This window comes from Trichomycterus rosablanca, chromosome 27 (assembly GCF_030014385.1).
Source record: "Trichomycterus rosablanca isolate fTriRos1 chromosome 27, fTriRos1.hap1, whole genome shotgun sequence".
Classification (NCBI taxonomy): Eukaryota; Metazoa; Chordata; class Actinopteri; order Siluriformes; family Trichomycteridae; genus Trichomycterus; species Trichomycterus rosablanca.
Window position 1 is genome coordinate 6,284,508 of NC_086014.1, and position 17,771 is coordinate 6,302,278.

Below are 17,771 nucleotides of genomic sequence, written 5' to 3' on the forward strand. Positions count from 1 at the left end.
GACTGATGTATGTATACATAGTACACATTTAGGGCTCTACTAAATTCACACTAAAATGTGCTTATATTGCCGTATGAATGTTCAATCACCATCAGACCCATCAGAAAAATGTTCAGTCATCCCACCAGATGGATTTCTGACAGCTGCGAACGTGTGTTCCCGCTCATCTAGGTTTTGCATGCATATCATCTGCCATTTCTTTGTCTGGTCAGAGATCAAAACCACACTCAAAAAGACACTTTCCTTCTCTATGGTGTCTGTTGCTAGCAAATAAAAGCAATGGCCACTCTAGCACGAGCGCGGATAGAGCGAGGAGAGGACGCAACGCCTCGGCCTTCAAGGCCGACTCTCCAAGTAACCAAAGAGAGCATGACCCAGAAAAGAATGCGCGGCGTTTCGTAGAAAGAGGAACGCGCCATAATCAAAAGCAAAACTTTAATTTCCCAGAGAAGCGCGCCTCTTAGACTCGGAGACCTTGAACAGAAGCTCAGTTGGATACAATACAATGTGTGTGTGTGTGTGTGTGTGTGTGTGTGTGTTGAAAGGGGAGGGGTAAAAAAGGATATGAAGGCTGTTTACTTGACATTAGCCTTGATATAAATGGTAAAAATGAGAGAAAAAATCGCTTTCAATATATCAATTGTACAAGATGGCATTTATCTTACAATATTGTAATCCTTAGTGACGGCTTTCATCCACTACACTACAGACTTGTCCTTCGACCATTCAGATCCAAGAGCACTGCCTTGATATGAATGTGTCTGTCTCTCACACATGAGCACAATACGAGTGACCCTGGGCTTTAAAGTTCTTGGGGTAATTGAAAGTATTTTGTTTCATTTGCGTCTTTGCTCTGGTCTGTGTTCTGAGCCACTCATTAACAACCAAGGAATGACACGAGTACATCCGTGTTACTGTTAATCAGACTGCTGCATTAGTCGAGGAGACTAGTCTATCGACACTGATCAGCCATAACATTAAAACCACCTCCTGTCCATTTTATCAGCTCCAATTCCCATATAGAAGCACTTTGTAGTTCTACACTTACTGATTGTAGTCCACCTGTTCTTCAATGCTCAGGACCATCAAAAGACCACCACAGAGCAGGGTGGTGGATCATTCTCAGCACTGCAGTGATACTGACATGGTGGTGGTGTGTCTTGTGCTGGTATGAGTGGATCAGACACAGCAGCACCGTGTCCACTCTATTAGACCGTGTCCACTCTAAGTCCACCTTGTAGATGTAAAGTCAGAGACGATCGCTCATCTATTGCTGCTGTTTGAGTTGGTCATCTTCTAGACCTTCATCAGTGGTAACAGGACTCTGCCTACGGGGCGCTGTTGGCTGGATATTTTTGGTTGGTGGACTATTCTCTGTCCAGCAGTGACAGTGAGATGTTTAAAGACTCCATCAGCATTGATGTGTTTGATCCACTCATACCAGCACAACACACACTAACACACCACCACCATGTCAGTGTCATTGCAATGCTGAGAATGATCCACCAGCTAAATAATACCTGCTCTGTGGTGGTCCTGGACAACAGCATGCAGAGAAATAGATGGACTGCAGTCAGTAATCGAATATACAGTAATATATATATATATTTCAATTGAAGTACCTTTCCCAGCTTTTTTAATGGGTGCAAGGCAAGGTTACCCTGACCAGTCCATTGGGTCCTGGGTTCGATCCCCAGGTGGGGTTTCTGTGTGGAGTTTGCATGTTCTCCCCGTGTCTGTGTGGGTTTCCTCCGGGAGCTCCGGTTTCCTCCCACAGTCCAAAAACATGCAGTCAGGTTCATCTGGGACACTGAATTACCCTATAGGGTCCAGGGTGTTAATATGTGTCCTGCGCCCATTGAGAAGCTGGGATAGGCTCCAGCAATTATTATTACAGCTGGGATTTTTAGCAATTATTATTACAGCTGGGATTGCCCCCTCCTGCCCCCGCCAATAGGATAAGCGGTTAAGATAGTGAGTGAGGGCTTCATCCTGATTAGGATTTGGACACCGGGTGGAATACAACCCGGGCAGGACCCTGGGCTTTAAAAGATTATTATGGCACCAGGAGTCACCGGGGTCCTGGGTTCGATCCCCAGGTAGGGGCGGTCCAAATTTTTTCTGTGCGGAGTTTGCATGTTCTCCCAATGTCTGCGTGGGTTTCCTCCGGGAGCTCCAGTTTCCTCCCACAGTCCAAAAACATGCAGTCAGGTTAATTTGAGACACTGAATTGCCCTATAGGTGAATGGGTGTGTGAATGTGTGTATGCCCTGCGATGGACTGGCGACCTGTCCAGGGTGTTACTGTGTGCCTTTCCCTCCCCCCGCAACCCTAATTGGATAAGCAGTTAGGAAAGTGAGTGAGGGCTTCATCCTTATTAGGATTAGGACAGTGGTGGGGTCTGGCGTCACCTGAAAATACTGGGCACAAGGTGGAATACAACCCGGGCAGGACCCTGAGCTTTAAAAGATGGGAGGAAACTAAAGTACCTGGAGAGAATTGATATAAGGTGAAGTTTAAGCCATTAATGTAAGGCAATACTGTATTTCTGATTGAGATTCTGAAATATGGTGCCAATTCATGCCCTTAAAGGGCATCTTGAAGGAAAACAGACATCCCAAGTGTCCCGGAAGTTCCGGGAGTCTCCCGCATGTTCATAGCGGCTCCCTGATGCCCACAAGTCAGATAAAATCTCCCGGAATCTAGAACGAGCGGCCAAGAGCGACACACGCACACGCATGCAGGCGACACAGACTTTATTCCCCGATCGCGTATTAACTCCGTTATCTGATATACAATCTAGCACACTGTGTAGGGAACATAAATCAATTGTCTGATATACTGTCTAGTGCATACGTAGGGAACATTATTCCGTTATCTGATATACAATTTAGTGCACTATGTAGGGAACATAATTAATTATGTAATACACTATCTAGTGCACTTTGTAAGGACCACAAATCATCATCTAATACTGTATACTATCTAGTGCACTATGTAGGGAATATAAATCCATGATCTGATATACAATTTAGTGCACTATGTAGGGAACCTAAATCCGTTAACTAATACGCTACCTGAAGCATTATGTAAGAAACATAAGTCTATTATCTAGTACACTATCTAGTGCACTAAGTAAGGAACATAAATTATTTTCTAATACACAATCTAGTGCACTATGTAGGGAACATAAATCTATTATCTTTCACACTATCTAGTGCACTGTGTAGTACACATTATTGTGTTTGTAACGCGAACAGTTAGCTTAGTAGCTCAGTAAGCAGCTCCTAAAAGTTCTGTTATCACCCATATCCTTTGGTGTGTGTGTGAGGTTTTTTTAGCATTTTTTTTGGGCTTGGGGGGTCGAGGTCCGGGTCCGGGGGTACCTCCCTGAAATGAGTTTTTGCAACTTGGGATGTCTGGGAAAATAATGAGCAAATAAATACGAATAAATCAATCAATAAATAAACAGCTATTTCTACGTGAATTCTTGACTGATCCCTCCTCTTGTTCATGTTGGTACATCAGTTTTGTATGCGTGCGTCAGAGAGGCGGTGGGAGGCGTCCAGCCCCGGGTAAAACTCTTAAACTAGCGCGTGTTAGTAAAAGCGCCCCCACACGCGCGCACAGACGGTGGAGATGCATGGCAGCGACCAGAGGCGAAGGTCCAGTCCGCCTCAGTCGGGATTTGTAACCTCCATGGCGCACTCGGACGGCTGCGAGTGCGGCGGAGAGCGGCGACACTCCAGCATCCTGTACAGCCTCCTGAAGAAAGAGAGCGCTCCGTGCGCGTCCGCGCGAGCGCCACGCGGCGCCAGAGTGGCCGTGACGGGGCGCATCTGCTCGTGCGCGTGCGGGGCCGAGAGACCCGTGACGCTGCGCTCTCCTCACGCCACTTGCACCGCGGCCTCCGCTGTTCTGGCCAAGACGCTGCGCTTCGTGAAGAGCGTGCCGTGTTTCGGTCAACTCCCCCCCGCGGATCAGCGCGCGCTGGTGCGCAGCGGCTGGGCACCGCTACTCGTGCTCGGCATGGCGCAGGACGGGCTGCACTTTGAGACGCGCGAGAGCACCGAGCCCAGCATGCTGCAGCGCCTGCTCACCGGTGCGCACGAGAGACCCTCCAGCCCGCGCCTGCACGCGGGGACCGACAGCGACGGAGGAGGAGGAGGGGTTGCGCTGGTAGATGCTCAAGCTATTAAAACGTTCCTCAGTAAATGCTGGGACCTGGACATCAGCACCAAGGAGTACGCTTATTTAAAAGGAGCCATTCTGTTTAACCCAGGTGAGCAAAAAGTTTGTTGACATTCCAAATGACCCTATTTTCCTATTAATGCATCCCATAATAATAATAACAATAGTAATAAATAAATGTTTAATATTTTAATAAAAGAAAACACGACTTTTTAAAGCAAAACAAAAGAACGAACAATAACAATAATATTAATTAAATAATTCATTTTAATAAATGCATTGAGTTCAGTGTAGGTCCAGTGCCACCTGGGCACAAAGCAGAAATACACCCTTGACAGGTCATCCCATTAATAATAATAATAATAATTATAATAATAATAATAATAATTGTTATTATTATTGTTTTTATTATTATAACGTTAGATAATGATACATAAATAATACGAGTAATAACAATAATAATAATAATACATTATACATAAATTATAAATTATTATTATTAAATGTATCGTTTTATGTTACCAAATATTATTGTTATTTTATTATCTTTTTATTACACATGTAGTGCCACTTGGGCACAAAGCAGAAGTACATCCTTGCCAGGGCATCTAATTGATAATAATAATAATAATAATAATAATAATAATAATTATTATTATTATTATACAATACATATAATACTTTAATTACACATAATTATTATATTTACGTATTTCTTTTATTAACTATTATTATTATTTATCTATTTATTACACATGGAAGAAACCCACATGTAAAAAATGCCACCTGGGCACAAAGCAGAAATGCACCCCTGACAGGGCATCTCATTAATAATAATATTAATAATTATTATTATAATAATTGTTATTTTTATTACGACGTTAGATAATGATACATAAATAATAATAATACATAAATTATAGATTATTATTATTAAATGTTTCTTTTTATTTTATCAACTATTAGTGTCACCTGGGCACAAAGTAGAAATACACCCTTGACAGGGCATCCCATTAACAATAATAATAAAAATGTAAATAATACTTTAATTATACATTATTGTTATTTTTTATTTTATTAACTATTATTATTATTTATCTATTTATTACACATGGAAAAAAAAAACACGTGTAGAACATGCAAAACTTCTCACAGTGTAAAACACCAGACAGTAAAGGGAGGCAAGGATTGAACCCAGTTTCATACAACAAGTGCCACCTGGGCACAAAGCAAAAATACACCCTTGACAGGGCATCTCATTAATAATAATAATAATAATAATAATAATAATAATAATTAATAATTGAACCCAGTATAGTAGGACAAGTGTATGAGAAACCCACTCTACCCCCTGTGACCATGCAGCTTGTAATAATAACAACAACCACAACAACAACAACACTAATAATAATAATAAAAATAATTCTAATAATATTGGGTGGCAGGGTGACACCTCACAGCAAGAAGGTCCAGGGTCCTTTCTGTGTGGAGTTTGTCCCTAGGTACGTGGGTGTGTGAGTGTTTATTTTGTAATGGACTGGCGACCTGTCCATCACTGTTTCCTGCCTTTCGCCCAGTGAATCTCAACCAACGCAACCCTGAATGGGATAAAGTGGTGGAAAAACAAACAATGAATGAATAGTAATAATAATAATAATACAAAGGAAAAATGATATTAATAGTAACAATAACAATAATGGTCAAGATTGTGGCAGGATTTACTGGACTGGATAAAATTTGATGAATTTTCCAGCTGTATGTAGTCTTGCTTTATACAGGACAGATCATACTAAACAAGATTTGCTTGCTGAACCTGATCACTATAAAGGTGGCATTAATAAATGAGGTTTGCCACACATTGTTTGATATTATTATGGAATAAAAAAGGGATCTACATGACTCACTGGCCTTCTTTCACGTCTGTTTGCTTGTGCCTGTGCTTTATTTTTTGCAGACATGGTCGGCCTGCAGTGTCAGCACTACATCCAGGCTCTGCAGAGCGAAGCACACCAGGCCCTTAATGAACACGTCAAACTGATTCACAGAGGAGACACCACACGCTTTGCCAAACTCTTCATTGCCCTTTCGATGCTACGATCCATCAATGCCAACGTCGTGGCGGGGCTCTTCTTCAGACCGGTCATCGGCGCGGTAAACATGGAAGAACTTCTACTCGAGATGTATTACGAGAAATAGAAAGGACTGTTGCACCAAGCAGGGACGGAAGCCGGAGAACTTTTTACACATGCTATTTTTGTACAATGTTTCATGGGACTGTATCGTCCACTATTGACTCCAAAACCCTTTCCTCTATCCATTGTTTTCTTTGTTAATTACACTGATCAGCCATAACATTAAAACCACCTCCTTGTTTCTACACTCACTGTCCATTATTATTATATTATTATTATATTATCAGCCCCACTTACCATATAGAAGCACTTTGTAGTTCTACAATTATTGACTGTAGTCCATCTATTTCTTTACTCACTTTTTTGGGCCTGCTTTCACCCTGTTCTTCAATGGTCAGGACCCTCACAGGACCACCACAAAGCAGGTATTATTTAGGTGGTGGATCATTCTCAGAACTGCAGTGACACTGACATGGTGGTGGTGTGTTAGTGTGTGTTGTGCTGGTATGAGTGGATCAGACACAGCAGCGCTGCTGGAGTTTTCAAACACCCAGATTGACCCAGATTCAAACACCCAGTTTCATAGGACGAGTGCCACCTGGGCACAAAGCAGAAATACACCCTTGACAGGGCATTTAATTAATAATTATAATACAAATGATTATTATTATATTGTTTAATATAATGATTATCTTGATGATGACATGGTGGTGGTGTGTTAGTGTGTGTTGTGCTGGTTTTTAAATACCATGTCCACTCACTGTCCATTCTATTAGACACTCCTACCTAGTTGGTCCAGCTTGTAGATGTAAAGTCAGAGATGATCGCTCATCTATTTCTGCTGTTTGAGTTGGTCATCTTCTAGACCTTCATCAGTGGTCACTGGACGCTGCCCATGGGGCGCTGTCGGCTGGATATATTTTTGGTTGGTGGACTATTCTCTGTCCAGCAGTGTCAGTGAGATGTTTAAAGACTCCATCAGCATTGTTGTGTCTGATCGACTCATACCAGCACAACACACACTACACACCACCACCATATCAGTGTCACTGCAGTGCTGAGAATGATCCACCTTCCTGTCCATTGAAGAACAGCATGAAAGGGGGCTAACAAACATTGTAGAGAAACAGATGGACTACAGAGTGTAGAAACAAGGAGGTGGTTTTAATGTAATGGCTGATCGGTGTATTGTTTTGTACAGCTTTATTATGATGTTAGCTATTTATTTGAATATATTTGAATCTAAGAAAATATACTAGGACGTTTTATTGTTACATCAATAATTGACCGCACTGAACTGGCTGGTGTACACATTTTACAACTGTATATTATTTATGATACTTTTATTCTGCATTGCAAGAAAAATGGATAAAAAAGCAAGCTATGGCATCCCAAACAGTAAAGAATGTAAATGAACAGTAAATGTGAATGTTTCCTGCCAGAAGAGGGCAACATCAGCACGCAGACCTGAACCCACCAATACCTGTATTTCAGCATAAACAATTTGCCACAGCATCAGTAACGAAGAAAGCCGCTGGTGTGGAAACGAATGTTCGGTGTCTCAGTGACAGGATTGGGCATGCTTGGATGGTGCAGGACGCCACGCCATATGTTGGCATCTGAGAACATTAGTCATAGCGGCGTTAAGCAACAGGTCTGGCTGCTGGAGCAGCCGAGCGGAACGTTCAACAGCGGCCTGCCAACTCGACTGTTTCAGGAGGAAACAAGTCTATAATATAATATGATAATAAAATGCTCTGAGCAAAAAGAGGCTCAGATCTCAGAGGTCAGATCAGGATGTGGGCTGAGCCCCTGATCTGCAGCTATAACAGCCTCTAGTTTTTTGGCATGACTTTGCCAATCTGTTGTATATATATTCAACCATACCATTAAAACCACCTCTGTTTCTCTGCATGCTTTGTTAGCCCCCTTTCATGCTGTTCTTCAATGGTCAGGACTCTCCCAGGACCACTACAGAGCAGGTATTACTTAGGTGAGGGATCATTCTCAGTACTGCAGTGACACTGACATGGTGGTGGTGTTTTAGCGTGTGGTGTGCTGGTATGACTGGATAAGACACAGCAATGCTGTCACTGCTGGACTGAGAATAGTCCACCAACCTAAAATATCCAGCCAACAGCACCCCGTGGGCAGCGTCCTGTGACCACTGATGAAGGTCTAGACGATGACCAACTCAAACAGCAGCAATAGATGAGGGACCGTCTCTGACTTTACATCTACAACGTGGACCAACTAGGCAGGAGTGTCTAATAGAGTGGACAGTGAGTGGACACGTTATTTGAAAACTCCAGCAGCGCTGCTGTGTCTGATCAACTAATACCAGCACAACACACACTAACACACCACCACCATGTCAGTGTCACTGCAGTGCTGAGAATGATCCACCACCCAAATAATACCTGCTCTGTGGTGGACATGTGGGGGTCTTGACCATTGAAGAACAGGGTGAAAGCAGGTTAAAAAGTATGTAGAGAAACAGATGGACTACAGTCAGTAATTGTAGAACTATAAAGTGCTCCTATATGGTAGGTGGAGCTGATAAAATGGACAGTGAGTGTAGAAACAAGGAGGTGGTTTTAATGTTATGGCTGATCAGTTTATATTTAGTGTATGTATATCCCACAGTCCAAAAGCATGCAGTCAGGTTAATTGGAGACACTGAATTTCTGCCCTGCAATGGACTGGCGCCCCGTCCAGGGTGTTACTGTGTGCCTTGTGCCCATTGAAAAGCTGGGATAGGCTCCAGCACCCCCCCTCGACCCTAAATGGATAAGCGGTTAAGACAGTGAGAGTGAGTGAGTGTGTAAATATATATATATATATATATACAGTGTATCACAAAAGTGAGTACACCCCTCACATTTCTGCAGATATTTAAGTATATCTTTTCATGGGACAACACTGACAAAATGACACTTTGACACAATGAAAAGTAGTCTGTGTGCAGCTTATATAACAGTGTAAATTTATTCTTCCCTCAAAATAACTCAATATACAGCCATTAATGTCTAAACCACCGGCAACAAAAGTGAGTACACCCCTAAGAGACTACACCCCTAAATGTCCAAATTGAGCACTGCTCGTCATTTTCCCTCCAAAATGTCATGTGACTCGCTAGTGTTACTAGGTCTCGGGTGTGCATAGGGAGCAGGTGTGTTCAATTTAGTAGTACAGCTCTCACACTCTCTCATACTGGTCACTGAAAGTTCCAACATGGCACCTCATGGCAAAGAACTCTCTGAGGATCTTAAAAGACGAATTGTTGCGCTACATGAAGATGGCCAAGGCTACAAGAAGATTGCCAACACCCTGAAACTGAGCTGCAGCACAGTGGCCAAGATCATCCAGCGTTTTAAAAGAGCAGGGTCCACTCAAAACAGACCTCGCGTTGGTCGTCCAAAGAAGCTGAGTGCACGTGCTCAGCGTCACATCCAACTGCTGTCATTGAAAGATAGGAGCAGGAGTGCTGTCAGCATTGCTGCAGAGATTGAAAAGGTGGGGGGTCAGCCTGTCAGTGCTCAGACCATACGCCGCACACTACATCAAATTGGTCTGCATGGCTGTCACAGAAGGAAGCCTCTTCTGAAGTCTCTACACAAGAAAGCCCGCAAACAGTTTGCTGAAGACATGTCAACAAAGGACATGGATTACTGGAACCATGTCCTATGGTCTGATGAGACCAAGATTAATTTGTTTGGTTCAGATGGTCTCAAGCATGTGTGGTGGCAATCAGGTGAGGAGTACAAAGATGTGTGTCATGCCTACAGTCAAGCATGGTGGTGGGAATGCCATGGTCTGGGGCTGCATGAGTGCAGCAGGTGTTGGGGAGTTACATTTCATTGAGGGACACATGAACTCCAATATGTACTGTGAAATACTGAAGCAGAGCATGATCCCCTCCCTCCGGAAACTGGGTCGCAGGGCAGTGTTCCAGCATGATAATGACCCCAAACACACCTCCAAGACGACCACTGCTTTATTGAAGAGGCTGAGGGTAAAGGTGATGGACTGGCCAAGCATGTCTCCAGACCTAAACCCAATAGAACATCTTTGGGGCATCCTCAAGCGGAAGGTGGAGGAGCGCAAAGTCTCGAATATCCGCCAGCTCCGTGATGTCGTCATGGAGGAGTGGAAAAGCATTCCAGTGGCAACCTGTGAAGCTCTGGTAAACTCCATGCCCAGGAGAGTTAAGGCAGTTCTGGGAAATAATGGTGGCCACACAAAATATTGACACTTCAGGAACTTTCACTAAGGGGTGTACTCACTTTTGTTGCCGGTGGTTTAGACATTAATGGCTGTATATTGAGTTATTTTGAGGGAAGAATAAATTTACACTGTTATATAAGCTGCACACAGACTACTTTTCATTGTGTCAAAGTGTCATTTTGTCAGTGTTGTCCCATGAAAAGATATACTTAAATATCTGCAGAAATGTGAGGGGTGTACTCACTTTTGTGATACACTGTATATATACTGTTTATATGTATATATACATCACACACACACACACACACACACACACACACACACACACACACACACACACACACATATATATATATATATATATATATACAGTGTATCACAAAAGTGAGTACACCCCTCACATTTCTGCAAATATTTCATTATATCTTTTCATGGGACAACACTATACACATGAAACTTGGATATAACTTAGAGTAGTCAGTGTACAGCTTGTATAGCAGTGTAGATTTACTGTCTTCTGAAAATAACTCAACACACAGCCATTAATGTCTAAATAGCTGGCAACATAAGTGAGTACACCCCACAGTGAACATGTCCAAATTGTGCCCAAATGTGTCGTTGTCCCTCCCTAGTGTCATGTGTCAAGGTCCCAGGTGTAAATGGGGAGCAGGGCTGTTAAATTTGGTGTTTTGGGTACAATTCTCTCATACTGGCCACTGGATATTCAACATGGCACCTCATGGCAAAGAACTCTCTGAGGATGTGAGAAATAGAATTGTTGCTCTCCACAAAGATGGCCTGGGCTATAAGAAGATTGCTAACACCCTGAAACTGAGCTACAGCATGGTGGCCAAGGTCATACAGCGGTTTTCCAGGACAGGTTCCACTCGGAACAGCCTTCGCCAGGGTCGACCAAAGAAGTTGAGTCCACGTGTTCGGCGTCATATCCAGAGGTTGGCTTTAAAAAATAGACACATGAGTGCTGCCAGCATTGCTGCAGAGGTTGAAGACGTGGGAGGTCAGCCTGTCAGTGCTCAGACCATACGCCACACACTGCATCAACTCGGTCTGCATGGTCGTCATCCCAGAAGGAAGCTGACGCACAAGAAAGCCCGCAAACAGTTTGCTGAAGACAAGCAGTCCAAGAACATGGATTACTGGAATGCCCTGTGGTCTGACGAGACCAAGATAAACTTGTTTGGCTCAGATGGTGTCCAGCATGTGTGGCGGCGCCCTGGTGAGAAGTACCAAGACAACTGTATCTTGCCTACAGTCAAGCATGGTGGTGGTAGCATCATGGTCTTGGGCTGCATGAGTGTTGCTGGCACTGGGGAGCTGCAGTTCATTGAGGGAAACATGAATTCCAACATGTACTGTGACATTCTGAAACAGAGCATGATCCCCTCCCTTCGAAAACTGGGCCTCATGGCAGTTTTCCAACAGGATAACGACCCCAAACACAACCTCCAAGATGACAACTGCCTTGCTGAGGAAGCTGAAGGTAAAGGTGATGGACTAAACCCAATTGAGCACCTGTGGCGCATCCTCAAGTGGAAGGTGGAGGAGTTCAAGGTGTCTAACATCCACCAGCTCCGTGATGTCATCATGGAGGAGTGGAAGAGGATTCCAGTAGCAACCTGTGCAGCTCTGGTGAATTCCATGCCCAGGAGGGTTAAGGCAGTGCTGGATAATAATGGTGGTCACACAAAATATTGACACTTTGGGCACAATTTGGACATGTTCACTGTGGGGTGTACTCACTTATGTTGCCAGCCATTTAGACATTAATGGCTGTGTGTTGAGTTATTTTCAGAAGACAGTAAATCTACACTGCTATACAAGTTGTACACTGACTACTCTAAGCTATATCCAAGTTTCATGTGTATAGTGTTGTCCCATGAAAATATATAATAAAATATTTGCAGAAATGTGAGGGGTGTACTCACTTTTGTGATACACTGTATATACAGACATACGATCCAATTTTTTACTGGAAATAAATGATGTAACAGGATGGCAATCCACCACAGGGCCTTGGCCATCCCCACCTTAAGATATAGCTAACTCTGCCTGTCTGCATTTAGATTCCCAATTCGCCAATAGCCCCACTGGGCACCTGAGCGCCTGGTACATTTCATCATCTAATGCACACGTGTCAAATTCTATGTTGCCCGCGAGAGCTTAAAAGATGTATGATTGTCTCAAAATACACTGTAAAATCGTACAGAAACTGCATCTCCTGCAATGCAGGCCGATCTTGTGACCCGCAAAGTGACCGCATCCCGCCACTAGATGGCAGCGTTTCCACATCAGCGTTTAACTGAGGCTGTTTTCCAACAAGTGATGTTGAGAAATATTTACAAATAATAAAATAAAATGTACAAGAAGAGAAAATTGAAGCAGAAGGAGGAAATTTAATGAAAGATGGATAATAAAGTAGAAAAACAGGTACGTCTCTTGTGTTATGAGGCCGTGTCTGTGGTAAAGGAGTACAATATAAATGTATCTATACATTATAAATATACAGTATAAATTTGACATTTTGACACCAAACACGGAATTTAGCCTCCAAGAAAAACAACAAATTGTCCAAGACTTAAAAGGCAGACTGCACTGGTAGTTTATCGTGAATAAATAAATCGTAAATATCTATTGTTCAGAAGGTGGACACTCTAGCTATCATCTAGACGGTGAACACTCTAGCTATCATCTAGACGATGAACACTCTAGCTATCATCTAGACGGTGAACACCCTAGCTATCATCTAGGCAGTGAACACTCTAGCTATCATCTAGACCAGGGGTGTCAAACTAATTTTCACCGAAGGGCCGATTGTAACGTATCCTGCTGTGATTGCAGTCACATTGCTGTTTTTCTTGGAGGCTGAATTCTGCATTTATATTGTTCTACTTTACCACAGACACAGCCTCATAACACAAGAGACGCACCGGTTTTTCTTCCTGAAGCACAAACTTGTTTTCACTTTCATTAAATTTCCTCCTTATGCTTAATTTTCTTACTTATCTTCTTGTACATTTTAGGATTATGTGTAAATATGTGTAACATCATCTACTGGCGGGATGTGTCACTTTGCAGGTCACAAAATCAGCCTGCATTTGTGATTGAAAGATGCAGTTTATTTAGGATTTTACAGTGTATTTTTAAGACAATCATTCTGCCCTCACTAATAGTTTATCCCCCTTTCTCAGCTAGACAGACAGACAGACAGACAGACAGACAGCTCTCTTCAGAATACAGTCGGTTTATTTGCTTCCCAGCTGTGTGATACACTGTGTGCATCAAAATGAAGTAAAAATACAAACAATAAAAACAATAAAGAACCTAATACAGTAAAAAGCACACAGCTGTAGTCAAGTGTTACATCTGGTACAATATGAGATTTAACCAAACGTAAAATAACGAGTTAAAATTTTGTGTAAAGTTACTAATTGCTATAGTAACGGTAACATCAGTATTTAATTACGGTAAATTTGTAACTAAAACGCTGTGATATACTCTTACTATATATACTCTTTACTAACAACTGAGAATATAAACGCCACTACTTACAGACAATGCTTGGGTATTATATTGCAATATAATTATTTGTATTTATTTATTATTGTTTACGTTACTGACTACGCTACCCCGCATTCTTTTGCCGTAAAAGTCACATGGCTTCTTAGCGAAGGTTAAAGTTAGTTGCCATGACTACGATGTCACGTTGTCTCTTAAAGGCGCAGGAGTGCATTAAATTATAACCGCGTCTCTGTAACGACTCGAACCATCACAACAATCATACAGTCGTTTAAGCTCTCGCGGGCCGGATCAAATGACGCGGCGGGCCGGATCTGGCCCTCGGGCCTTGAGTTTGACACCTGTGATCTAGACGGTGAACACTCTAGCTATCATCTAGACGGTGAACACTCTAGCTATCATCTAGACGGTGAACACCCTAGCTATCATCTAGGCAGTGAACACTCTAGCTATCATCTAGAAGGTAAAAACCCTAGCTAATGGCCAGAAGGTGGACACCCTAGTTATTGACCAGAAAGTGGACACCCTAGCTATCATCAAGAAGGTGGACACCACAGTTGTTGGCCAGAAGGTCAATACCCTAGTTATTATCCAGAGTGTGGACACTCTAGCTATCATCTAGAGGGTTGACACCCTAGCTATTGTTCAGAAGGTGGACACCCTAGCTATTGGCCAGAAAATGTACACCCTAGTTATTGGTCAGAGGGTGGACACCCTAGCTATCATCCAGAGCATGGACACCCTAGCTATTGGCAAGAGGGTTGACACTTTAGCTATTGGCCAGAGAGTGGAGACCCTAGCTATCATCCAGAGCGTGGACACCCTAGATATTGGCCAGAGGGTGGAAACCCTAGCTATTGGCCAGAAGGTGGACACCCTAGCTATTGGCAAGAGGGTTGACACCCTAGCTATCATCCAGAGTGTGGACACCCTAGCTATTGGCAAGAGGGTTGACACCCTAGCTATCATCCAGAGCGTGGACACCCTAAATATTGGCCAGAGAGTGGAAACCCTAGCTATTGGCCAGAAGGTAGACACCCTAGCTATCGGCCAGAATATGGACACCCTAGCTATTGGCCAGAAGGTGGACACCCTAGCTGTCATCCAGAGGAAGGACACCCTAGCTATCATCCAGAGGGTGAATACCGAAGCTATAATCCAGAGCGTGGGCTCGCTAGCTATTGGCCAGAAGGTGGACTCCCTAGCTATTATCCAGAGGGTGGACACCCTAGCTATTATTCTGAGGGCGGACACCCTAGCTATCATCAAGAAGGTGGACACCACAGTTGTTGGCCAGATGGTGGACACCCTAGCTGTTGGCCAGAGGGTGGACACCCTATCTATTGGCCAGAAGGTGGACACACTAGATATTCACCAGAAGGTGGACACCCTAGCTATTGACCAAAAGGTGGACACCCTAGTTATTGGTCAGAAGGTTGACACCCTAGGTATCATCCAGAAATTGGAAACCCTAGCTATTATGGGGGGTGTTATATTTACACAAATTAGAGCAGTGGTTTTCAACCAGGCCTCTCTGAGTATATGGGTCCCATGCAACATTCAAACATCCGAAATTACAACCTTGCTGCCCAGGTCAGTGATCCATTTCCCATTTTTGGTTGAATGAAAGTGGGGAGGAGGGTTAACATTCTGCTCATTCTGTCTAGGGGTATATCAGGAATGAGGGCTTGCACCATAGGGTGCACCGAGTTCTTATGCCATGCCATGCCCTGACTGGACCTAACTTAGGACAGACTCTGTCTTCTTTAGCTTAAAAGACGTAGGAAATATGATGAGTCTGATGAGATCAGGAGTCAAAACTTCTTTCCTGTATATGTGTCCATCATTCTGATCAAGTGTTGATGAAGTTTAGTAAAATTATGCTTAGTTTTAAAATAATAAACTTTTCTAAACGCATGCTAGAACCTTGCCGTCCTTCCCGCCTCCACCGCCGTCCAACAATTCAATTCAGAGCAGCTTAAGTTAAAGTCAGTGTCTGACACTTGGAGACACGCTCCTACCCCCTCAGGCTTCCCCGAGCGATCTCATCTCATTCCCAAACAGGCAGGAGATCATGACGGATTGATCCGGGAGCCCGCAGTGCTGTCACAGCCCATCCAGATATGGAAGACCTTTCAGCGCATCTCGGCTAATTAATCTGCTCCCCCGAGCCACCACGCTGCGCAGACAGGCAAGAATTTCTCTCACCGCCTCTATTACTTTCCCCCTCGCTCTTTTTCCCCTCTCTGCAAGCTCCTCTTGTTCATCCTCATTTAACAAACGATTCAGGAAGCGTACAGAGAAAAGGTCTGAATCAGCTAGAACGTCGGGGAAAAAAAAAAGGGAGGCCGACTTCAAATAGAGCTCCACGGCAAGAGCGGGCAAATTAGACGGAGAGATCCACACTAATGGAAAATCAGCCAAGCTATCAAAATCGAAAATCGAAAAGTTCTGACAGAAAGAGGTACACCGCTGTCTGGTAATGAGCAGGTTTTTTAATATAAAATGGTGAAATGCTCTAGAAATTTCCATCCTGTCTTTCTATAGCAGTCAGCGTTGATTGAAAGGTTCCCATCTGCCGGCGCATCTCGGCCTGCTCACCGTACATAAAACATCTGGAGAAATAAGGATAACAAGCTGTTGTGAACACTGCAGGCTGGGTAAAAAGTTGAAGAAACTACGAAGCTAAACGGACATAGTAACTACACTAATCAACCATAACATTAAAACCACCTCCTGTGTAGTTCTACAATTACTGACCGTAGCCTACTTTCACCCTGTTCTTCAATGGTCAGGACTCTTCCAGGACCACTACAGAGCAGGTATTATTTAGGTGGTGGATCATTCTCAGCACTGCAGTGACACTGACATGGTGGTGGTGTGTTAGTGTGTGTTGTGCTGGGATGAGTGGATCAGACACAGCAGCGCTTCTGGAGTTTTTAAAGACACTCTATTAGACACTCCTACCTAGTTGGTCCACCTCGCAGATGTAAAGTCAGAGACAAACGCTCATCAATTGCTGCTGTTTGAGTCGGCCTTCATCAGTGGTCACAGGACGCTGCCCACGGGGTGCTGTTGGCTGGATATTGTTGGTTGGTGGACTATTATCAGTCTAGCAGTGACAGTGAGGTGTTTAAAAACTCAATCAGCATTGTTGTCTCTTATCCACTCATAGCAGCACAACACACACTAACACACCACCACCATGTCATTGTCACTGACGTGCTAAGAATGATCCACCACCTAAATAATACCTACTCTGTAGTGGTCCTGGGGAAGTCCTGACCATTGAAGAACAGCATGAAAAAGGGCTAAAAGGGGGACCAAGACAATATTAGGAAGGTGGTCATAATGCTATGCCTATATTACCTATATATGAAGTCACCAAGAGAAGCTAATCATGTCACGAGAAAGCAAGCAGGGAAAGCTGTATTAGACTCGCATTAATTTAATGTCCTGAGCCACATGAGCATTATTTCACTGTAATAACACCAGGAGATCATGACAGGTGATCACATTTCTCCAAAGTAGCTCCTAATTAGCCGACGGCTTTTTGCCCCCATATGTGCTACCTGTCAGAACTCTCAAAATAACTCCTCTCAGTGTGTATCTGGTGCAAGTCCTGATCTACACCCTGTGCCAATTAAGAAGCCCTACGAGAAGCGTTCTGTCCTCTCCACCTGA

At 43.5% G+C, this 17,771-nt stretch overlaps 1 protein-coding gene across 1 annotated transcript; it reads left to right on the forward strand.

Annotated features, from left to right (window-relative positions):
* Nucleotides 1-3,631: 3,631 nt before the first annotated feature.
* Nucleotides 3,632-8,237, forward strand: nr0b1 (nuclear receptor subfamily 0, group B, member 1). Its single transcript, XM_062989858.1, has 2 exons — nucleotides 3,632-4,282; nucleotides 6,146-8,237. The coding sequence occupies exons 1-2, from the start codon at nucleotides 3,640-3,642 to the stop codon at nucleotides 6,385-6,387; spliced, it is 885 nt and encodes a 294-aa protein (XP_062845928.1). The 5' UTR covers nucleotides 3,632-3,639; the 3' UTR covers nucleotides 6,388-8,237.
* Nucleotides 8,238-17,771: the final 9,534 nt, after the last annotated feature.